General features: G+C 41.6%; 1 protein-coding gene across 1 annotated transcript in view; it reads right to left on the bottom strand.

The window, feature by feature from the left end:
* atp2a3 (ATPase sarcoplasmic/endoplasmic reticulum Ca2+ transporting 3) overlaps nt 1–24678 on the bottom strand; it is a 75806-nt gene extending 51128 nt beyond the window's left edge. The window contains exons 1-3 of the mRNA XM_050036989.1: nt 24265–24678; nt 8799–8816; nt 8391–8473 (exon numbers count right to left, since the gene is read on the bottom strand). Of these exons, the coding sequence (XP_049892946.1) occupies nt 8391–8473; nt 8799–8816; nt 24265–24382 (219 nt within the window). The 5' untranslated portion in view covers nt 24383–24678. The remainder of the gene's footprint in view (nt 1–8390; nt 8474–8798; nt 8817–24264) is intronic.
* Between the last annotated feature and the right edge of the window lie 1131 nt (nt 24679–25809).

Genomic DNA, 25809 nt, shown 5'->3' with positions numbered 1-25809 from the left:
ACAAACGACCAAACCCATGATCCTCTTCAGGCTTACAACTGGTGGAGATAATAACAATACAAAGTGCAGGGGAAACAACAGGGCTATGGGCCATGTCAACACCTAATGTTCATGTGTTTCAGTGGACTCTACTTGTAGGTAATTTTTTTAAAAATCAAATTGTAATCTCAATTTTTTCAAATGAGCTGAGCTGCTCTACCGTCTCTCTATGTTCAACCCCTGGCACCTGCAGAGGTAGTGTATTCCCTAGTTATGAATCACTGGTGTATAGACTGCAGTAACCCGCTGACCTCCACAGCCAGGAGCAGGTAATAAAGTGCAGCTAAGATCAGGAGAGATCCACTCACAGCCTGCTCTGTTCACAATCCAGGCACTCGATAGAGAAAGGCTGGGAAATGTCCAGAGGCTCTGGGCTCGTCTCTCTGCAGTAAATACAGTCAGAGGCTGCAAAACATTTCACACTGGAAATGACTGCAAGAGCGAGATACTGCAGAGCACCGGGAAGCTAACATCTCTCACATCCAGCAGGCTGTGGGCATTCAAGGGAAATACAATTAAATGACGCAGTTCTAATTAGTTCAATATACATTTCTCTATCCACTCAATAGACTGTGTTATTCATTCAGTTTTCCAAGTTCATTCATAGTAATAAAAATGGTCAAACTATATTAAAAGAAATGAAGGGTATGATTTAAAAATTAATTCTGAATAAATTTTCAGATTAAAAAAAAAAAAAGGTAGGCAGCCTAATGTCATTGAGACGATGCCTAAAATGACAAAGGCAATAAAAATAAATTAAACCCCGCAGGAAACTGGATCATTGGGGAAATAAAATCAGTGGGATTACACTGGATGAACTGAGCTAATTTTAAAACACTGTCATTCTGATGAAGCCCAGTTTTGCAGGAGTGTGTTGTGCAGCACAGTTCAGATCCAGTACACCAAAGCTCTTGGACAGCAGGAAAATCACACACAAATTAACATTTGCATAAGGATTTGTGAGATCTCCTTCTTTCTGTGCTGCAGTGTCATTCTGGGACGACGACTACCGTGTCTGTCCTGAGATCTGAGATGATGATTATGTAATGTATGTGTACGACAACATCAACGACTAAATTTACAGATAGCATGTAGCTGGTGATTTAGAATCATCTCATTTTCAAAGTTCAGTTTCTAGCCTAGGGATGTCAGTGGTTAGCCAGAAATCAGTTAACTGTCAAGAATACTTTCAACCGGTTACACATGACCATCTATAGGTTAATGTTGCTACTCTTCAGATTAATGCACTTCGCACCATTTCTGCTAGTAGTGCCGTCCTGACCCAACAGCGTTGCTGTGCAAACAATAGCCCCATTTGCACCAATAACTTTCCGTTACCGTACCTTTAAAACCAAAAGTAGCCCCTACAGACATGTACCTAAACCACTGGGGTGTTAATCACCAGTTTCATCACAATACGATATTGTATCGATTCGCTTGACAACGATACGATATTTGCCGATATTACAAAGTCTGCCATGATACAATTTAGATTCCATGCAATTTAGGGGCTTGCGATCGCTATGAGACGATATTATATAATCTTTTAAGGCAATGGAATACACAAGAAGCTGCCACCCCTTCATTTATTTATTTTGCTATTAGCCATAAAAGACAAAAACAACACATACATAATCTAAATAATTGTAACCACTTAAGTGCAGTAAAGTTTTCTTCAAACATGGGATAAGTTAACCTTCAGGGCTTTCTGTCAAAGAGACCTTACTGGAAGAAACCTTTTTATTTTAACCTAAACCATCATCTTTTTCCTTAAACTTCAGAACTATCTGTCTTAAAGCGCTGAAGGCAAACTTCTCCCAACAGCCATAAAACATTTAACAAAAGTATTAAATTCAGCTTGGTCACGTTCTTTTAGTCTGACAGTGGTAAAAGAGAGGAGCTAATGTTGTTACACCCCTACTAAACTATAGATCCCTTTGGGGTTTCCACCGTAGACAGAACTCTTAAATGTCAGCAGGGTTGTTGTCATTCACTGCTTCATTCCATCCAGCTTTTGCTGGATTTCCTTTTCAACAGTGATACAAAGGAACATTTTTAGAAAAAAAAGAAGAGGGTGGAGTGAGAGTCTCTCTCCATGGGATATTTAAAAATAGCATGTTTATGTATTGAGTCACTGTCAGGCAAGAGCAGGGGCGTAGCGCTGCTGGAGTGCAGCAGAACAACACTCTGCCATGTTTTTTTTTTTCTCCGAGTGAGAATTAGAATAAATGCAGTTCATAGTCAAGTTAAAATTTATATACATTTGTCAAATGCTTAAAGATCCAATCATCACTAAATCATATGTCATTGAAGAGAAACAGTAAAAACAAATGGAATGGTCAGAGTTGTCACACTGACATTTAAGGTGTGTTGACTGATCATGTCGTCAGCTCATCCACTGAGTCACATTACAAGTTAACGTATCACCTTGAAAGTTGCCGGTGGCAATCTCTTTTCCTCAGACTATAGCTGCTGATCGAGGCAGCAAAACATCCTTTGAGTTTATAGTTATAGTTTACCAATGTATAAACAGTGGTTACCTAAACTTCAAAACCAGTCACAAGTAAGCCCTGAGTAAGAGTGACAGTTCTTTATTGATCAATCAATGGACTGTAATGTTTCTAGCTCTACCTTGTAGTACTGGATCAGTGTGCTAGGTACCCAAACACAGAGTTGACCAAAAATGGGGATTAATGATACCACTCACAACTTTTCACAATCGAAATGTAAAAATAAGTGTTCTAATGTGTTCTGAACCGAACTGAACTGAACCAAACTGCCTGGTGGAAATGGGGAAATGGTGACACTGAAGTGCCAGATTAAACATAAAAGGCCTCTTTTATTTCACTTCTTTTTTTTCTCAAAATTAACCAGTTAGTTACCAGTTAACGGGCCTCGGCCTATCAAAAGCAAAATCAGCCAAAACTGAGACCCCTATCCTGAACATAAAGTTGGCAACTCACACTGTCCAGCTGTGGACGCAGTGTAGTGAATTTTACTCAAGTTGTTACTTGTTACTTTATGTGCAGTAAACCCAAGTTCCCACAAACCAATGACAGAGAGACCACCATTGCCCCAGACATCTAAAAATCAAGCTAAAGGATCAGTTGCACTGCCAAACCTGAATCTGGTGACAGTGCCAAGGATGCCAGCAGCTCTTAGCAATGTCAAGAATTGGGTTTTTCCGATTACTGACTCCTTGAGACATCATCTTTCAAGAGAGAATCGTGATGTATCCAAGAATTGATTTTCCCCCCACCCATATGAAATAATGTCAGCTTTTAAACTAACATACTAAATTTGCTCACTTCATGTTTCCTTTAGACATCCGGCAGACAACATAAGACAAACATTAGTATTCATTTGGAGTCGTGTTTCTGGCCATCTGATAAATGCAGGTCCAAATTTCAATCTCCTTTGGTGGCTCTTTGTCTCCATGACTCTCTGAGAAAAATATCTGTCTCTTTAGGTGCGAAATGCTCCACTATGTCCACTAGCTAGTCAGTAACATTATCGTTGCCATGCCATTGTTTTAACAGCCCCTTATCCCAAAAAAACAAACACCCCTTGCTCTGAAAATACACTCTCCCTGTAAGGAGAACCAAGTTGTTATTACTGTCAACATGATGGCAAAGCTCCCCCAACCTTAACTAAGTGCACTTTTTAAACCACAACCTCTCTATAAACCTAACCTTAACCAAAGCTAGATCACATCATATGATATGTTTATTTTTCCAGTGGTGATTTGGAAAAGTTTTGGAAGGCACAGACAAATAATGTTGTCCTGTCGATTGGAACATCAGATCGGCGCAGTTAAAAATCAATTCAGTCAGGACCACTTTCGTAAAAGAAAACTTAATTGCTATTTGCAGTATTATATTTGGCAGTATGGCTCTGTTCTGGGGCCTCTCTGCCTTTCCTAGGCCTAAGCAGAAAGCCTCTTCGACGTGCCTACAAGGAAAGCCCAAGGCAGAGAGCCCACACCTCTCTGCCCTTCCATGCGCCTACATGGGAAGCCTAAGGCAGGAAGAGCACCAGCAAAGACCCCTGGTAACAGAACAGAGCAGCATCAATGACAAACAGAAATGACATTGATAAGTCAGACACAACATGAAAAGGAGGAGCTGGGGTGGAGGTGGGTTGCAAATCAGCTTGCACAGGAAGCAGCAACAGTAGGCAGGCCAGAGCAGTTTAAATAGGGCGCTCTGAATGAGATTTACCAATTGGTTGCACAGAATGGAATCATGTGATCTATCCGCTGACTCCCTTCCATCAGTCAGCTGCTCCATCAGTTGAATAGCTTGTTTGAGATCAGCTGATGTAGCTGGGATGTGAGCTGACGCTATGCTCAATTTTTGTCATTTAGTTAAGAAGACTTGTTGCATAATCTGCGGTTGCCAATTGCAGGCTATGAATCTTGCAAACAGCAGGGAGAGCGGGTATTTTCAGAGCAGCGGCTGTTTGTTTTTTAGGATCATGGGCTTTCAGTCCAATGAGACATCTCCGGAACTGTGGGTTTAGAAATAGTGAGCTGTCTGAACAATCGGCAGTCCCAACTTTATCTGTCGTTAGGCGCTGGGCAGGTAGCATACAGTTGGTTTTTGAAGATTTTTTTGGGCTGAAAACAGTTGCCTTCTGAAGCCAAACAGAGCAGTAAGAGTGAATCAAAACAGAAAAATTGTGGGCTGGAAAACCAAAATAACAAGCTGAAAGATGCTATAAAGCTTCGCAGAGCTCTGAGGAACTGCTGAGTCGCAAAAAAAAATCTTTCTGACCTATGAGCAACTCCTTTCAGTTACAAAAGAGGTATGATGCATTGTTAATGTAAAAATATTGACTATTGCTGTTTTGAAATCCTGCCTCAGAGGTAGGTGTCAGTCAAACAATCACACATGATAAGCCTACAATAAAAATTTGAAGTAAATGTTCATGGGCTGGCTTCAATAACATATCCACATAGACAGCAAATGTACCCTGCAATCACTCCAGTGTTACTATACTTTGCTCTGTAGCGAGATATCATGGCAGCTGAATACTAATGCCTTCTGCAGAGGTGTCAGAGATGGTAGCTACTGTATGTTACCAGCTGTAATAGGCAACAAAGTACATCTTTAGGGGATCATTACAGAACGGCCTTCCCACTGCAGCACAGAAATGACTTTTGTTATTTTGTCATTGGCAACAAGTATAGAAAATTAAAATGAGTGCACAACAAAAGCAGCAGAGACAGGAGGAGAGATGACGTGGATCTACTTTCCCATGATCTGATGGGGCTTATCAAATGATAAAAGAGTATATTTTCTCCGCAGTGTATTGAGCAGCGGAGTGCACGTCACGGCAGCCTGAGCCTGGTCGATAGCTCATCATTCCCCATCATTTGGGACGGTAAATCTCCCCTCTGACTGAGCTGAGAATGAAGGGCAACAATGGTGATGCTCTCAGTGAGGACGGTTCAAAAGACACTTCACACAATCAGCACCCATTCAGAGAGGAGTCTGAACACCGAGCTGGTACTCTGGAGCTGAATGGGAGCTGTAATGGAGAGATGAGGAGGATTTTTTTCTGGGTTTTAGAACCCATTGGGGGAATCTGGTGGAAATTTAACTGCATGCATTTGGCAATGTGAAACCAAATTAAGCACAGATTCAACATTGGGTTTTGAAATCAAAGCTTTATTACCAAAATAAATCTCTCCTTACAGCTTTAAAGATCGCACTCTTCACACCCCACATGCACAACTGAGACACATGCCGACAGATGGCCATTATATCTGAATGTTTGCCAGAGTTTTGGAATGTCGCACGGTGCTCAGTAAAATGGAAAAATACAATTTATTCATGTCAGGAAAAAAAAACTCTTGAAGGTTAATTTTGGTATTTTGCAACCTGGACCAACAGTTTTTAAAATTGATCCAGTAATAAGTGAAAGCGCTGCCGGCAGCCATGAAACACGCTGCAATGTAACGACTCGGAGCATTAATGAACATCCACTAAAAGTGCTTGTTTTTGCCACTGAGAGTCAGGTTGTTAACTAATGATTATTTTCATTATAGATTAATCTGCTGATTATTTTTTACAATTAATCGATTAATTGCTTAGTCTTTAAAATGTCAAAAAAAAAAAATGAAAATTTTTCCAGAGTCCAAATTCAAATTGTCCAACAAACAGTCCAAACCCCCAAAACTCTTCATTTACCATCAAAAATGACAAAGAAAAACAGCCAATTCTCACATTTAAGAAGCTGGAACCAGCAAACATTTAACATTTTTCCCTAAAAAATGTCTGAAACCAGCTGTCAATTAATTTTCTGTCAACTGATCAATCTATTAATCAACTAATCGTTGCAGCTCTACTGACAACATTATGGAAAGGCTCCCTACAGGTAGACCTTTTTGTTAAAGCATAAGATCCTTTCTGTTCAGCCACAAACAGCCCCAATCACTGTCTCTCTCCATTTAAATAAACAGGGTCTGGTTGCACAAAACACCTGGGGCCGTATTCACAAAGCTTCCTTGGACTAGTTAGTTACTCCTAGTGAAAACAATTCCAAGAAAATTCTTAAAATTGTGACGTGTTCTGAGAACTTCCCCTTAAACTTAAGACTGGGTCTTTGTAAAGACAAAAGTTATTCACAGAGCATCTTAGACCTTTAAAGAGCTCCTGTGAAAATATGTTGGTGCTTTACACGCTAAAATTACTGTTTATTAAATGGAGTTTGTTTGGTTTGGCAATGAAGATTTGGGGGCTGTTTCTGGTTACACAAAAAGAATCTTACTCTTTAACAAGAAGGTCTATCTCTGTAGGGATCCTTTCCATATTGTCGGACTCATACATAATAATAATCTGAGCCTGTCAGTGCCAAATACGAGCACTTATAGTGGACGCACATTGACAGTCTCTCAACTCAAAAATCATTATTCCCATAAGTCATCTAGACACAAAATCCTGCAAAAATAAGCTACCCTTTAAGGTCGCCTATTGAAAAATGTACTGTAAACAAAGGAGGCTTGAAAATTCAATTGTCACTTGACTTTTTACGTCCCTTCCTGAGCTCGCCAACAGTAAATCATGTAGTGACATGAAAACCAAATAAAAGATCAGCCCTCTTTCTTGCTTTGGCTCAAAGGGAGGAAGTGCAGTGATTGTTTCAGGTGGCTGGTGTGGCTTTCTGTGTAGCTCTGCTCTACTAAACAGAGAGTCACCAGCTTGTAGCTTCGGCAAAATTAAAACAGATCACTCATGAGAAGAAATAATACAACGGTTTAAAATTCTGAAGCTTAGTTGTTGTTTGCACTGTTTGTGAATTTGCTGTAAATGTGTTACTGTACATTATTATAAAGCAGCCTGACTGGACCTGCTCTGTCTGATAATGATCTTCACTCTTGTGTCATGCAAAGAAGTAGGAGAGTCTAATCATCTCAGTTTGAATATATTCAAAATAACAACCAAATGAGTCCCAGGCTAGGGTTTAGCTTTCAATGCAGTTCACTCTGCTTTAGCCACACCCTGATAAAACTGGTGACATACAAAAAGGTGAGCAAACAGCAAAGGTAAAAGGTTATACAAGCCCTGAGAATATGTGTGATTAAGAAAAGCTGCACTGGAGTGAAATACATTTGTGATTTTGAGTCAGATCTTTGAGCTGAAACCACTCCAGGCAACGATGACACTGTAAAGCATTAGGGTCTGTGCGGCAGTGGAACAGGGGCCATGTTCCACTATAAACAACCTCTTTAAAGCCTGATTTACAGGAGGAAAAGTGAGCCCACACTCCAAAGTCCTGCCGTGACAGCCCACGCCTGCTCTCCAAGCCGCTCACTAACAACAGTCAGAGAAGATACATTGTGTCATATACATTTTTAGAGCAACTTTCCTACTTTCAGAAATAGCAACAGCAATTCCATCCCGAGACACCGGGGACGTGCTGTAATAGATGGAAAAAAGTTATTATGCAGTCAGGATTCCCCCGCTCCACCCCTCTCCGACCTTCACCACCCTCGGATTGCAACCAGGGTCGCAGTGTGAGGCGCTGAGGCACAGGGAGTGTTGATGGATAGTTTTGTTTCCAGTTCAGCTGAAGTGCTCTGCCTGTTTCCCTCACTGGAACAATATCAACACTGGGTGGAAAAGCCTGCTTCCACGTAAAAAACAGACCAAAAACTGGGTTGAGCAGTGTTCTAATGGAGGAATTAAGCTGCCTAAAGCTAATGGAGCTAGTCTATTAGGTGGCAATTTCATGGCAAATGCCCAATTTGGGTCTCAAATCCCACAGGGGGACATTTGAGAATCAAGATCAAGAACAAATGCGATGAAGGCCTGGGGTATTTTAATGAGCTGCTGGGTCGTACTTACAAAGGAGACACAAGCAGCAAGCAGCAGGATCCTGACCAGGAGGTCTTCAAACTGCTCCACCACCAGCTCCCACAGGGACTTGCCTGAAATATGCATAGACAAATACACGTCACACACCTTCATGCATCACGCTCAATTCAAAGTTTGAGGCCTCTAAGAAGACAAAGTATGCCCTTATACTTAAGGGTGGAAAGGATCTGTAAGATGTATTGACATTAGATCCTTAGTGCTGACAATCCCTGTATTTACAGAGGAGCAGTTGTGTACGTCCATAGGTGGAAAGCTGCAGTAGTGTACACTCCCAAAGTTTAGCCCTCAGTCTACAGAAAAGAAAAGATCCTGGCTCAAGACACTTAATCAGATAGTAAAGGGAGGCGATGGCAGTACGCTGGAAAAATCAATATTTACCTTCTTCAGCTGGGAGCTCTGTGGGTGTCACACCACGCCGGTTGTAAAGGAATCAAATTGGCGGGGCCGAAGAGAGAGAGGAGAGGGAGGGGTTGGAGGGTGGAGGAGAGACACAAAGAGCAGTTAGTACATTTGATTATCTCAGCCTGACTTTGAGATGCTCATGTACAAATTGCTCTGCAGACTCATGTTGCTGGGTTATGATGAGGAAATACTCAATGGAGGAACTCGGAGCAACAACACTGCTGGATTATTATCTGCTGCTGTGTTATTACTGACGGCAGTAACATACAATCAAAAAATGACCCAAGTAAATGTCTAAATAAATACAGGAATAAATAAATATGTAAATATGTAAACAGATATATACAGAAGTAAATAAATAATTGCGGAAACAAATAAATAAATGTCTAAATAAATACAGTAATACAAGGAATACAAATATAAATAAATACAGAAGTAAATAAATGAACATGACACTAAATAATTAATAAATGCAGAAATAAATAAATGTATACATAAATACATGTATAAATAAAAAAGAAATAAATCAATTCTTAATTATTAAATAAAAGAATATATTGAGCAAATACATGTGTGGATATAAACAGATAAATGCATCAATAAATAAAAATTGATAATTAAATAGGGCATGAATAAATAAATGTCCTAAATTAATTTTTACATATTTGTACACCAACATTTATTTAATTCTGTATTTATATATTTAATTATTTATTTCCCTGTTCATTTATTTAATCATGTATTCATTCATTTATTTATGTATCTATTCATTTATTTATTTATTACTGTTTTTACTTATTTATTTCTTGAATAGTAGATAAATAAACATCTTATATTTCTACATTTTTGTACAATTACATTTATTTGCTTCTGTAGTTGCTTATTAAATCCTGCATTTATTTATGCATTTGGTTATTATTGCATTTCATTTTTTACAATAATTCCTTTGTTTCTGTATTCATTTATTTATTTTTTTATTCATACTTTGGTCTTTTTCAGTCCTCCATAATCTAAGTCTAGAATACGCTATTGAGAAAAACTATCCTTTATGGATTTTCCAGTCAGGATGTTTTAAATTCTTTATTGTAGCTTCAGGCCGACAGTATCAGACTCCATAAGTCTTCCATGAAATATGTACATTTTTGTGCATGTCCACCCTTAATCTTGAAAGCTTGTATAAATATATTTATTATAGATAATAAGCTAAATCAAATCAGCAACAGTTTTGATAATGAATTATTCAAGTAAAATGAGAACTACTTACTGGTTCCAACTTCTAGTGTAAATCAATTTTCTCTCAGTTTAGATGGTTAGTCGGACAAAACTTTAATACGTTACTTCATGCTCTGGAAAGTTGTGATGCATGATTTTCCTTTCTTTTTTTAATGTCAACCAATGTTTTAATTAACTGAAAAAAAATAACTGAAAGATTAAACACTGAAAACAATCAGTAGTTTGAGCCCTATCTGAAATGACTTTTTAATTAAAACTAACATTTCTGAGATTGTCCAGGCAACAATTTTCCTTAATCAGAACTGTTCAAAGTTCATTGACTGTCCTTCTACAACACCGGGCAGCACGAAAAAAATGCAGATTTAGTCCCTTTCTGCTACACAATAAAGAACCAAAGACGTCAGAGTTGTCATAATACTTGAATTCTAACTCTGACACAAGACCTTGGAAAATGTCAATATTCAATACCATTTTTTATACCATGGGGAAAATTGACATTAAGGGTATACACATTACATTTCTTGGTTAGTAGCAGTAAACAGCAGAATGACTGTTGTAAACATTACAGATGAGAAAGCATGTGAGCACAGCTGGTAACGGTGTATCGATACTGCAGAAGACGAGTCTTGAAACATTTTCAGATATTTAGAATCAATATGTATCTATAAATCGATATTTTTGATAACACAAATTTCTGTAGCGCATTTTTTTAAATTTGCATATGGAGGCTGATGTTCTCTGGGCAGTCAACTAGGGCTGCTGCTTGATCTACAGATTGTACTTATACATTTTTGTATTCCCACTGCCACCACAGATACAAAAAGACCACAGAAGCGGATCAAGAGAGAGACCACTAGGCAGCATTGCTCAAATCTGAACTAAGATTCTGTTATTGCGTTGTCTATTTTTCACCTTAAATGTTTTCAGAAACACATTTTAGTGCCTTGTTTAACCACAATACAAGACAATTTGTTACCAGATGGCCGCCATATTGTTTTCAGACGAGCAATATTACCTCACCCACTTATTTACTGGTCCAGCACGGCAAAGTGCGTCCTGACAGTTGAAGGTTTTCTACCTCTTGAGCAAAAGTAAATGCCACATCCCTTTTCCTCCGCTTTCTCTGGTCGTATAACAATTTCAAAAATATGTGTGTCTTTCTACTGCATAGACAGCCCAGTCTTATGAAAAGATCATCTTTCCAGTGGGGAAATAACTTTTTTAAGAGCTCAATCTGGGATGTTATGATGGAGCAAGGTCTCTGTGAGGATGTGGGCACAACAGTCTCCGATCTCCCATTGCTGGTTTAGCCTGAGCCTTATTTCATCTATTCCACTGGATGGGGTAGTGGAACAGCCCGAGGTCCAAGCTGGGCCACCCTAGCTCCTATCCTGGCTCTCTTTCCTCTCTGTTTTAGGGGCGGTCACACCACCCTCAGTGGTGTTTGGTCCGGCTGGACTGGCTGGGTGGTCGGACGATGCTGTGGGCAGCGATCGTCTTAGGGACCACGGGGCATTTAATCATCCCTGTGTTTTCTTGTCCAAAGTTGATAAGTGTGTCTTTGTCATGGGAAGCATGAATGTCATTAACATTCATTCTGCAGCCCCCAGTCTCTAAACCCAGTATGTGCATCAGTGTGGGGGTAAGCTCCCACAAAAACAAATCTCAGAATCAGAAATGTTGCTCTTTTCTTTCACATCGTCTCGTCATTTTTCATCTGTCATCTGAGAAGAAAAGCTGTATTTTTGGGGCATTTTGAAGCGAGCCGTGCTTCTTATCTGATTTGATTACCAGAACACAACACCCACCACACGCATGAGTCACCGGTGTGAGTAGAAAACACATCAGTCATATTCTAAAAACATTCCAATTGACAAGTACTGTTGATCAGTGTCACCACAATGAGACACAGGCGCGCTTAGTCACTGCGTTTGTCAGGTCCTCATCAAGTCCAACGCAAAGCTACGACCGAACAGCTCCAGCGTAACAAACCACATCCATCACATCTGAGGAACATGAGGAGTGATAATAACATACATCTGATGGGCAACTTCTCTCTGCTCCATTTTGTTCATCAAAGTCTCTGTTTTGTCATAATTTCTTTCTGGAAAGTGTGCTCTCGCTTCTTTCAGCAGTGGAAACCTCGTGTTGCTCTGCATGTTTTGACCAGACGGCACTACACGAGTATCAAACGTGACCCTGTGGAGAGAGGGGCTGGAAAGAGGAAGGACCATGACGTGAGCCCGCAGCCTCCTTCCAAAAACAAAAACCTTGCAGCCACTCACATTACACATGCCACAGGCGGAAAGAGAAATTATTTCACATCATGACTTCTGGGATCGCTCCACGGCTCTAAACTGGGCTTTTCTGTACACACATCTATTGCACGTTTGTCTGTCCTGGGAGAGGGCTCCGTCCTCAGTTGCTCTTCCTGAGGTTTCTTCCATTTGTTTCCCCGTTAAAAGGAATTTTTTAGGGGGTGCTTATCCGAGCCCCGTGAGGCAAATTTGTGATATTAGGCTATATAAGTAAAACTGACTCAGTTTGACTTTTTGGTGGTCAAAAGACCACAAAAGCAATCTGGGAATTTAAGCGATTATTTGATCATTTCAGGTGGAATAATTTTCCTAATTCAGTTAGTAATAAAACCACAGAGGGCAAAACAGTTTGTTGCAGAACAAAGAAGCTGTCAAAGAACAGAACCTTGATTTAATAACGCCTCCAGTCAAGCCTGCACACAATCTGATGAATATTACCAGTTTTGCAAAGACAACCTGCTCTGGAAGCCTGCCGCCCTGTGCAGAGGCTGTCTCTCAACCCCGTGAAGGACCATCCTCAGCCTGTGTAATAATAGCTGATGATGAGTCATTGTGAAGAGTTTTTCAAACTTGCTGTCTGGAGGCTTTTCAGAGTTCAGGTTAGACATGGTTGAACTCACGGGGGACTTTTGGCTGCACTCTGCCGGCAGCAGCAGCAGCAGAAATGTGGAGAAGTGGGTTCTGCTGTTTTCCATGCTCAACCAGTCTGACATGAGCCTGTTTCCCCATTACTGTGCCTCCCTGGCTGTATAATGTTTTTATGGCAGACAGGCTGGCTGCAAATTGAGCGCTGGAGACAAAGATGGACTGACTGAAAGGACAAGACAGAGAGAGAGGAGGGGGGAAGGAAAAAGAGAGAGAGAGAAGAGGGGGGAGGGAAAGGGCTGGAGGTGTTGAACGGGGTTCCCCGGCTTCCCTCTGCCAAGGATTCCCTCACAGTCATCTGGGCTGTGTCAACCCGAGGCTTGCCCAGGCACATTCCTGAATACTGACTTCACCTCTCTCTCTCGCCGTGTCCCTACAGCACCTCCCGCTTCCCCCTGCCCTCCTCCCTCCCCGCCCAGACAATGAATAAAAGAGCTTGTTTACTCGCAGCAGCGCGGAGCAGAGGGGAGACACTTCCTGGAGACAGTTGCCAACAACAGCAGGGAGCTGCTTTCTGTGTCCAGAGAGTCGGGAAGAAAAGCAGGAAACTGGCCATCTATCTATCCGCGCTGCAGTCCATGTGCTGATAAAAGAAGCTTTCACTGTTTCTCTTTTTAGTCCGACTAAGTCTATTAACAAATTACAGCCCAGATTAAACATCACATCAGTGTGGTTAATCAGTATTAACAAGCTTAGAGTTCAGGCCCTTCTTGTGTAAACTACAAACATGAGAAAGTTTTCAGCAGTTACCATGGTGACGTGGTTTGTGAAGGCTCCTTGAAAACGAGCAATTCACGAGGTGATGTGCCAGTGTCTGTCAAAACTGACCAAGAATATCTGTTATTCAATCAGCAGGGCCTTGATGCAGCACGTTGTGACTGCAGGAATCAGAAACTCCACACATTCTGATGCTGCTAATGCACAGTTAGCATGAGTGCTAGCGTGCCAGAACCTCCAGATAAACAGCCAGCAGCCAGCTGGGTGAGTGTGAGCAAGGAGGCTTAGGTAGAGTGGGTGCAGAGAGGCATAGTGGGTGCATGAGGTATAGGAAGATTGGGTGCATGGATGTACAATGGGTGCATGGAGGTACAGCAGTAAGACCTGCGCTGCTTTAGTTATACCCTTATTCCACCAAAATTAGTGTAAATGAGGGTTTTTTAAACGTATGAAAACCCGCTAAAAATAGGAAATAGACTTCTTTCCCATTGCTGATAGACGAGTATGCATTTCTTTTATCTTGTTTTTTTTCTGGTGTGTCACGTTCAGCTACATGAATACACTGAAAACAAGATAGTAAAGTGTAGAAAGCTGCATGGAGGTCAGTGAAATTACTTATTTTACTTATTTACTTAATTACTCTATTACTTATTCAGTTTGTTTGTTTGTTTGTTTTTCAAATTCGGTGCAGACTAATTTAAAATGATTTCTGAGAGCTGCTTGGACAGAGACAGATGGACTTTTGTGGCAGCGCGTCATTGCATCACACTGGAAAAGGAACAACAATTAGCACATTCACCCATGGGCCCACCACCTCTCCCACTTGAGCGCAAGACACATTAACTTTGTGGTTTGTGGTCTCTTTGGGGTTAAATGTTTTGGCCATTTTGTGCTGTAGTCAATTTGTGTCTCCTTGTGGTTGTTAGGCCCACTTTTGTAGACATCTTGTGTCTTTGCAGTTCCTTTGCATCTCTTCGTGGTCTTTTTGAGCCTCATCCTGGTCGGTACATGTTAATTCACGTGATATCTTGCAAGTGAAGGCCAGGGGGCCCTTACCCGTTAAGTAATCCATCAGTGCATCCACCCCACGTCATATTTCCAGCACTGCCAGTCAGAGCTGATCAGAGCTGGAGCTGATAAAAGGAGCCAATAAAACTGGTGACTACTGCAGAGTCATTTGTCTTGGGAGTGAATTCCGACTATGTCCTTTCACATTAAATACAAAAGCCAGATGTAAGAAGGTGTTAGTGGGTTTTTTGTCTGATGGGAAAGGGGCTTAATTGGCTCCAGCTCCAGGATCCCACTCCATCCACTGACCATGAGAATGTGAAACGGTCTATAAATATCATGACGGCTACCCCTAATGACACAGTCTACTATAGCTTCCTATATCCGCTCACTCTCCTAATGTAGGCTCCCACCGGAAAAGCTCTGAATGCATTAACCAGATCAAATGTGAATTATGAATGTACCCCATTCTCCTCGCTAACCTTATTATCTCTGCTACACAGAAGGCATCGCAGGTAACTGCAGCAGAGACGTCTGACAAAGTCAATGTTTCCTCCATTCACATAAATGTCAATGGAGGGCTTCCCTTCTCCGAATAAGTCTTACGCAGCAATGTCAAGTGGGTGAGTGTTGGTGTGAGCATATTCTGGAGCCCCGCTGATCTCTGAACAGCCACACTGAGGATCAGAGCAGCGGCAGAGAAGGAAGCGGTACCAAGTCACTAATCACTCCTCTGCAGTATAATGACATGTAGCTACTCTCCAGTCATTATAAGCTCACAAACCTCTCACACTGGATTAAAGCTGCTGCACTCAAATACAAGGCTCACACAAAAAAGGACTTAGAGCAAGCAGCTCTGCGAGGTGGTGCTTTGAGCTAAATGCTATCACAGGCATGCTAACATGCTCACAATGACAATGCTACATGCCAAGCAGGTATGAGTTCACTGTGTTTATTATCTGAGTTTAGTGTGTTAGCATGCTAAAATTTGCCAGTTAGCATTAAACACAACATGGTGAGGCTGATGGGAGTGTCATTAGTTTTGCAGGCATTTAGTGGTGCAGGTATGAAGTTTTTTATAACTCCAACCCAGAAGTTAGCATCACACTGGTTCCCTCGTCAAAAAGCCAATGGGATTTCTCCAATGGATTCTGGATTATTGCAGAAAAGTCCATGGCAAACAAAAGTTGATGATATTTAGGCTACATGTTTTGTTCACAAGTGTATGATTTCTGAAGCGTAGGTAAAATTAGGTAAAAACCTAATGCTGCGCTAAACAAACTATACCATGGGCCCCTTACTTTAACAGCTCCACCACTAAGCCCCCAACTTGTAATTTGATTTTAGGCACTCATCTCTTCAACAATAACCTTTCCTTTAGTGTGACCTGAACTAGTGAGAACAGTTTTCAAGAGCATGACACAACAAGCCTATAAAGTCAGACTAATAAGTAGATGAGTTTCCATGTTCAGCCTGATGACGTTTCATGTTCCCGCCAACCTCTGTAGTTTTGCCTTTATTAAGACACATAACATCCTCAAAATTCACAAGTTGAGTTATTTACTGAAATATCTTCTGTCTCTTAAAAACTGGTGAAAATATCTTAGACCTTATTTCAGGCCCATAACCACAAACCCATTTAAAAAACCCACTGACATCAAGACGAGGGAGATGGGAGTGCTAAAATGCTAACTCATTTCCAGATCTCATTACTGCAGCACTATATTATAAACCAAAGTGCTGGACGAACTAAATTTTTTCCTGCTGATGTCATTGCATGAGAAGTTTAGCTGTGGCAATATGTCACTGAAAACCAGAACCAGACATGTTTACCTCATGGTGAGGACACATTCTGGGATCATAAAAGTCAGTAGGATACATCCTCCTGAAATATTGCGCCAATCCATCCAAGTTTAATGGTCAAAAGTTATACTGGTTTTAAGTCTATGCTAAACTGGTGGGCCAACATGACCATCCCTGGAGCCACATAGCCGAAAACAGTTACTTTGAACAAATGTTGTGACAGCTGAAGAGCTGTTTTTAGCTTTTTAAATTAATAGTGTTTTAAATTAATAGTCAAACTGTAATGCTTCATTAAAAGTGCAGCACAGTTTATAACTAACTATTATCATGAATAATTATAGTGCCCATTGAATTATTTGATTGACAAGTTGCAGATATATTTCCCCAACTAACGGGGCAAATGTTTAAAACCTGCAGAAACATCCAGACTCCCAAACTGAAATGACCCTGACTTTAGTGCTGTGTTGCATACTCTGGACAAAGAGAGGAAATAATGGTTTCATTTTAATGAGAGGCAAAGAAATATAAAGGGGAAAGAGACCAGTGGAGAAGACGCTCCTCTCAATACAATGAATATTATTTTAGCTACTATGTTTGCTTAACTGATCAACCTGTACTTCTCTCCATGCCGGGAACACAGAAAGGAAATGTGCACTGAGCTGCACTGAGATAAGTTTTGTGAGGCTAATCTCTGAAAGACTGTCGTGTCAGAAAAGGAGAATTAGTTTCAAAGTGGAGATTTTATCTTTTCTAGCCAATTAGGACGGAAAATGACACAAGATTCGGCTCAATGGCTGCTGCGGTTGCCCATTGGCTGGACTGTCTCTGACGTCATCAGGCTGTGGTCAGGGAAAAAGAGACTGGATTTTTCCTCGTGATGTTGCACAGGATAGCAGCATGCTGGAGTTAAACTGCAACATCACTCTCATATTCGTCCTGCGAGAGAATCTCAGACATGTCTCTTTGCATGCAAGTGACATCAATATTTAAGTTGCATATTTTGGGGATTTTTTACAAATAGAACCAAACCATTTCTTAGTGACTAGCGTGTTAATCTTGAATTCAACACATTTTGGTCAAGCTGATTAGGAAATTTCATTCACCACAAACACTGACGACCGTAAACCATCTGACAAACTGCTGATGATTTTCAAAGATATGTGTGTTTCTGCCTTTACTGCGTGCACACATATACTGCTTGTTGCACATTCGACTCAGGCTTGAATAAACACCAAAAAGGCGCCTTGTTCCACATTCGAGCAGTCACGGTATGATGAGGCGAGTTACAGAGGAAAAGGAAAAGGGCCTGTCAACTGAGCAGGACATGCATGAGGTGATTAGCACAGAGCTGTATCTCGTCAGGGCTCGGAGCTTCCTCTTTAAGGTCACAGCTGTGCGAAGAACCACTTTTTGAACATCCCAACAGGCCAGCAAGGAGGATGGCACCCGGCCTCCCAGTAGCCAACGGAGAGGCTGAATGCTGTGAAAAATAGTCAGCAATCTCCCAAATGGCAGACTGAAATATCTGTGTTAACACCATGCTATTTATAGGGTTTATTCTGGGTTTAGAAACCAGAACGACACTTCTATCCAATCAAATGCCTGGTACATTGCAACTTTACTGATCTGAGCCCTGCAGCGATGGAGGCCATCCAAACTAGTGAACATTTCAAGCTGGGGAATCATTTTTAAATAGTTAAAAAAAAATAACACACACACCCACAAATACCAAATGTATACATCGCTGTAAAGGTGTGACTTTCAAAACCTACACTTTTATCAAACAGGATTAAATTCCTCTTTGATGTGAATATCATCAGATAAATCTGGTGATATTCTTTTGTTTCCAACCAAATGGCCAGAACAAATGCAAACCACAGATACCTAACATTTGTAGGTTGATATGTGGTGGATAAATTTAGAACTTTATGTTTCAACAACACAGTGGTTAACATGTGGTTAGGTTTAGGCACAAAACCCACTTGGTTATGGTTAGGAAAGGGTCGTGTTCGGGCTTAAAATATGTGGTTATCGTGGCACTAGTCCAAAAGGAAACACACCAATGTCTGGTGAAAAACAACCACTTTTTGTGGCACTATCCCGGCAGGACACACAGCGATGTCTTGGTAAAAAATAACCACTTTTCATGCCACTATCCCACCACGAAATGCAGAGATGCCTCAGTAAAACAACAGCTTTTTGTGGCACCATCCCAGCAGGAAATGCAGTGATGTCTCGGTAAAAACACAACCAGTTTTGTCATTTGTTGGTCTCAAACAGTGGTCTGCAGCTTGGTAGGCAACTCGCCAAGATGACACACCACCCACCATCCCCTCCACCTCCTGATGACAAAGTCAGCTTATATACTATGTCACTTTGGAAACGTTGACATGATACGCATAAAATGTAAAAATGTAACATATTTGTGGTTTGCAGAAATGCTTAAGAGGTCGGAGAATTTTCTCAACACATTAAGGAACACTTCATCTTTCAGTTTTTGTCATTTGTGAAGAAACTAAAGCAGTCAGACAAATGTAGTGGAGTAAAAAGTCCAATTTTTATCTCTGAGATTTAGCAGAAGTATAAAGTTGCAGTAAGGGGAAAAAAGTACCTGGAATGTGTACTTAAGTATAGTACTTGTGCAAATTTACTTAGTTACATTCCACTGCTGTAAATGAGATAAGAAGCGTTCATGTCTCCTCATGTCCTTTTCTGTTTTGACACTGGGCTTCATTGTTTTCTCTTTGCCAAACCTGTCCCCGTGAAGCGGAACAGGTTTCCACAACACATCCAAACACATGGCTTTTATAGTATTTACTTATTTTTCCAGGCAATGCAACCTACTGCACGTATAGCCCATATATCTGAAAGCTTTCAGATGATTTCACTTCATGGTCTGCCCTGAGGTCAGACACATACTGTACAGCATATGCTTGGTGCACACACAGCCCCCTCCTTCAAACACAAACACCTCTGAGTACACGTCTCCCCAGCGCAGCGGGCCGTGATGCAGCAGAGCGTCCGGGCAGCAGACGGCAGTGACTCAACATCATCTCACCATGAGGGCTCGATGGTGACTGACAGATGCAGAGGTGGGAGGGAAGGAGACAAGTGACAAGCTAGAACAGGATCACAGCTCCTTTGAAGGCGGCTGGGCAGGCACACACTGAGCCCACTAGAACAGGGAAGTGACTCAACACCCCAAGGACTTCAAATTACTTTTCTACAACTTAACTCTCTCTGTTTTTTTTGTTTTTTTTACAGCCCACACAGCTCCAACACTGTTACCACAATTTAACTCTCAACTGGACTGAATTGTCAGAACAAGTGACAGTGAAGTAGAGGCCAAGAGAGTGTTGCAATGTGCGACCTGTGTTACGTGTGGAGGAGGAGCAGGAAGCGGCAAAACGTCTATTTCAAACACAGGAGCGAGTAAAGTCAGGCTGCTTTTAATGTCGAATTGCAGAACAGGAAGAGAAAAAAACAGCATTGAGTGAGATCCCACTAGAGGAAGTTGTAATTATTATTCGCAGCAGAAACCAGAGTGAGGGAAGTGCAGTAACGTTGCGTAATTCACCGAGGATGGTATTACCTACAAGCAGTAACATCAGACACCTCTGGGATGCTTCAGTGACAGAAAACAAAACATGTTCTTGGTGCCAGAGGGTTTATTATACAAGCTCACACATCTAATAATCAATAAAATAATTAAAATGACATATGAGATCAACAGAAGCTCAGCGTGTGCAGAGTGCACTAACCAACAGATGAAGATAGGTTGGTTGTTGGGCAGGATGTCTCTGATATTGTATCATATTCACTGCATCATGATGGTGCAACAACATGCATCACTAGGTAGTTCAACCTGAATATGTTGCACAATCGTGCTCTTCAAATGAAGGGAGTGTCAAAGGACATTTTTAGACTCATCCTGAGGCTCTCAAGCCGAACAAGTAATTTATTTAACACGCTTTGATCAATAATGCCTCTTAATTTAACACTTTAAAGTCTGAAGAAGCTTTGACTGCGTCATTCACGAGATTATAAAGCAGAAAATTCTCTTGAATGTTAAAAGAAAGAAAGAAGAGGAATCAATAAATTAACACCCTCCTGTCTTTCCTGGGCGCTCCCTCACCTGTGCGTCAGCACCTTCTTTGACACTTGCTGCTGAGGTAAACCCCACCTCCAAAACGTTGATTGCTCATGAGGACAGCATGCCCTTTCTGTTAATGAATGGATTGCGCCTTTGAAATTGAGGTTGTGTGAGTGCACGGGACACAATCTTCAAACACCCCAAACTGTAACAGCACAAACATTCTTGGTCCACCCACACACAAAGAGACAGAGGCCTGCGACTTCCTCTACTACATCAGAACACAGTGGAAGTGATGAACTGTCTTGTAAACTGAGGTGCTTGTAGTTCTCGGTAAATAAGCTACATGTCTTTGTGTGAATGAAGTTGCAAATAAAAAAAAAAGAGAAGAAGTCCACAAATGAGAGGTGTGAATAAAAGGTCAGCCCCTTCTTTCCTGCAGCGACAGCGCAGACTGCTTCATAGAAAAAGCAGCCATGCTAATTTTCCAACATCTCAGACAGGGATCAGAAACTGTGACGCTGCTCATCGGGGTTTCACTGTCACAGCACATGAGAGTGCCAACATGAAGCTGGCACTTACCTGTCTTTATTTACAGCGCACCAACATTTTATGTGCTTTCCAATGAGCATCATAATAAACAGCAATGTCAAATCAATAATCTCTAATAAGACAAGAACTTGAGCCACTCTGCCATTAAACAAATTAATGAGACAGCTTTGCTTTAAAGATGTAATATGTAACTTCTGTGCATTAAAACAACTAGACTACTGTTATATAATTGTTGAGTTGTGTGCTTACATTATCCCAAATGTTTCCAACAATGTTCTAACCCTAAAAAAGCTGTCTGTTTTAATCAAGAACACAGTCTGTGTCATTTGGTCGCCGTCGCCCTTCAGAAGCATTCCATTCCATTTGTGCATGCATCAGGATTGTGGTTATTTGCCAGAAGCTGTCATAAATTACTATTTTATCTGGTTTTAAGCCACACTTCTGGCTTAAAACCAGATAACTACTTTGTAGATCTTGGTTGTTTCTAACTACATGTTTTCACTGGATGACAGAATCTAGTCATCATGCGTCTGGATCTTAAGCTATCAGAGAAACAAGCTGAGCAAACGTTAGCAGCAGCTTGGCTCCAGCCCCTTTCACGCCGAACAGCATCCGAGAAACACCGATTTTAACGTGAAACTGCTTTATTCAGTGTTTTTACCAGCTTCAATCACCTGGGTCCTTCGTTTTGGAGAGGAAGAGACCTCTGCGGATGATTCGGCTCTCAGTAAAATTCTCCTAAACATATGGATCTTTAGTTATCAGAGAAAAAAGGAGAGCACACATTAGCAGGAGCTGTGCTAGCAGCCCCGCCACAATGAGCCAAACAGTGTCGAAGAAACACTGATTTGTTACATTAAACTGTTTTATTCAGTGTTTTTACCAGTTTAAATTATCTGGTCCATTTATTTTACAGAGGAGGAGACCTCCGCAGACAATTTGGCACCTGGTCAAAACCTCCTTAACAATATACGCTGAAGGAATTCTAATGTAGAGGAACTGACTGCCATGACGGTATCTGTCTGTCCTGTGGCAGAAAATTACGCACTGTATGTTTAAATTTGAATGGATGACGCCATGACGTGAACCAGGCCAAAACATCTGATCCCCCCGATATGTTCAACTTCCAAGTTATCTATAGAAGCAATGAGGCAAGACGCACTCATCATGTTTTAAATGTGGGGACAGCTAACAGCTAACAGCTGACACTTCTCAGATGTTTCTGGAAACCGGCAGTGGTTTAACTCTCTCATCCATCCCAGAAATCCCACGGAGGAGTCTGAGCCACACATGTCACATCGTCCTCCCTGCATGTCAGCACCTCCTCCTTCTGAGGAGGAGGACACTTGGATCTGTGCGATGACGGTGAAATCACAGCAGATCGTGTCAGTCTCACGTCCTATTTGCGTTCTCATGTCCAAACAGACGCACAGTGACTTTGTGTAGATGCACAATGGACATCTTGTTTATGGACATGTTGATTAAAGGTTAATGACCCTGCTGATAATAAGATCCTGCTGCCTCAGAGTGAAACACTGTGTCTGCATGTCAGTGTCAGCGAGGCAAGCAGCATACCACCCGCAAACAAGCTTTGAGTGGACGCTCCCTGGAACAAAACATCAAGGCTCACACAGAGAGACCTTGCAGTCAACTACAAGGTCTGCGGTTTGTGAGCAGCAGAGGGGAAGGAGCTGCTCAGAAGCCGTACATCACTCTGCAACGACATGTACTAAAATAGTAAACAAGCCAATTTAACGCACTTTCTTCCTCTTTTTTTTGGCTTGTGGAGGAGCAGCTACAGCGGGTAACCTCTCTGGAGTCAGTCCCAAAAAAGGGAAAAGAGGGTATTCCCCGCCTCCAGTATCTGTACTGCGCTCGCACAAGGCAGGAAGTTCACAGCTAAAAGCGAAAGAGATGTTATCTGTGGCAAGACGTTGCTTTTTTTCCATGAAGTCATCACAGGCCCCTGGGTAGAGTGGCTGGCTGCAACAAAAGGGCTACTGTTTGATGGGCACAATGTGCCGCTCTGCTCCCCGGCTCGGCCACACATGCAAATGACAGGCCAGGAGGGAAAGGTGTGGTGATGTCAGGTCAGAACTCAATGCAAAGATATACGGGAAGTTATATCTTCATCGGTAAGACACCTGATAAATGGTATCTTTAGTGCTTTGTGATCTTAATCCTGCACAAACTGCTCAGTTGTCAGTCTAAAAGTCACATTGGACATATTTGTTATATTCTTTTTTATCTTTTTCATATTTTTATTGCAATTTTTCTTTTCCATATTTATTTTATTGACTTTTGCAGTGCTTTATTTTTCATTTCTTGTAATTATTTTTTTTACCATGCACCAAATACCAAAGGATTTTTCCTTGTAAGTGAAAACCTCTTGGGCAATAACCCTTATTATGAGTCTAATCGCTCTAAATTGTTAAATGACTAAACATGATCTACTTCCCTGTCCTGTAATGTGAACTGGAAAGTATATGCCATGTGGAGAACAACTGATGAAAGTGAAAACAGGTTGTTCAAGATTTTCTGTTTCATTATCTCCACCGCCTCATCCTCTTCTACTCCCAGCAGCCTGTGAGCCTGCTGCCTGCTCTTACACTTCCTGATACAGGCATGACAGCCAGGGATGAGGCGCATTACCATGTCAACACTTTTTCCATGAGAATAAAGCTTACTGCACCACATGCCACTTGCATAGTTTAAAGGAGACCTGACATGACCCCGAGGCACTGAGCTGGATAAAAAGATATGGATTAATTAATTAAGTGAAATAAGTTCACTTGTACTGATATCTCTCCTCTATGTCCAGATGTGTCAACTTTAACCGGTGTGCAATGAATGATTTCAACACATGTGCATCAATGAATGTGCCACTAATATTTCCACTGACTGTGCGCCACAGGGAATATCACTGGTTTGTTTTTTACGCGCACTATTTTGCAACACCCTGAACTGAAACGGCAGCAGTTGGATTTCCCTGCAAATCAATCGACATAGGCTGAAATACGCACCAGCTCTCATGTTGAATTAAGGTGGAAAATATATGTATCAAAGTACTCACCGTTCGGTCCATATTTCTCAAAATTGACTTTGACTTGTTCCAGAGTCAGCCCGGTGTTTTCGTTCACACCGAAGTTGTCTAAAACTTCAGTCGCCGATTTAGTGTGCGCATTTTCCATCTTGGCGGACTGGGCTTAGAAGATCAGATCGAAATGCATGTAGTTGAGTAACATCTACTGAGGCAATCGGAGGGTGTGCGGTGAGGGGGGAGGAAACAGCAGTAATTTCCACCGATGCACGCTGAGGCGGCTGAGTGTCGCTCGTTCGGTCTGCTCTGTCACCTGTCCCCCCTGAAGGAAAGCTCCGGCTCCGCGGAACACACGCTGTTCCTGTTGCTGCTGCTGCTGCTGCTGCTGCCGCTGCTGCTGCTCTGCTGACCGACTGCTGCTGCTGCTACTTCATCTCCATCTGAAGGTGTGCTGTGTGTGCGCCGGGGCGCACCGCCTCTTCGCTGCTGAGCACTCCCTCCTGCGCTCCTATTGGCTGCGCGTACCTGAGCGGAGGGTTCCGCTGCCGCGTGCAACCACTTCAAACATCTTCCTTCAGAGCAGGATACATGCAGCTCCGCCAGGCCTCATGTGTGTTTCAATGCAGGCTTTTTTTTCTTTCAATCTTTATTGAAAAAACATTCAAATATACAAACACTGCAGATATAAACTCAGCATGCATCTATATGCCTTACTTTACGCACATCTTCAGGACCATATTTCTATCTGTATATGATAATAAACTTTATTTATATAGCACCTTTCGAAACAGCTACAGAGTGCTGTGCAATAAAATTAAACACAAGAAGAATAAAACAAATAACGTGCCATAAAATGTCATCTAGTAAAAGATAAAATAAAGATAATAGATGGGCATTACAATCAATAAGTTAGCAATAAAATAGACAGACAGCTCACATAAAGTCAGGGTTTCCTTTCTGCTTTCAGGAGAGACTTAAACAAAGCCAGTGACTCAGACAGCCTTGTGTCCTCGGGCTGTCATTTCAGAGCGTCGGGGCCCTGATTGCAAAACCTCTGTCCCCTTTAGTGTTCAGTCTGGACTCTGGGACAAACAGAAGACCTCAGCCCGAGGATCTCAAACTACTTATAGGTTCATAAGGGACTAACAGGTCTGAAATGTAATCTGGGGCCATGAGGAGCCTTAAAAGTAATTAATAAGATTTTAAAGTTTTAAAAATTTTAAAGTCAGTCCTAAAAAGAACAGGGAGCTCATGAAAGAGGCTAAAACTGGTGTGATGTGGTCCTGCTTAACGGGTTAAAAGCCTGAACAGTCTCTTGATTTTTGCAATACATAATTTGGAGTCTGCCAATAGTATCCTCGGCTTCTCAGTCAGATCCACCCCTCACTCCTCCACAGCGCCACCCTCTCGCCCAAATATGGTCACTTCTGGCTCCAAAAACCAAGATGGCAAAACAAGAGTCTGCAAACCAATGGGAGATGTCACGATGGCTACATCCATTATTTCTACAGTCTTTGGCAGTGATACTCAACTTGCTTTCCCGTGGGGCCACTTTTGCAAAATGACAGGAGGCCAGGG

This window comes from Epinephelus moara, chromosome 3, assembly GCF_006386435.1.
Source record: "Epinephelus moara isolate mb chromosome 3, YSFRI_EMoa_1.0, whole genome shotgun sequence".
Lineage (NCBI taxonomy): Eukaryota > Metazoa > Chordata > Actinopteri > Perciformes > Serranidae > Epinephelus > Epinephelus moara.
Note: the sequence above shows the minus strand (reverse complement) of the source record. Positions and strands in the feature narration are given on the sequence as shown.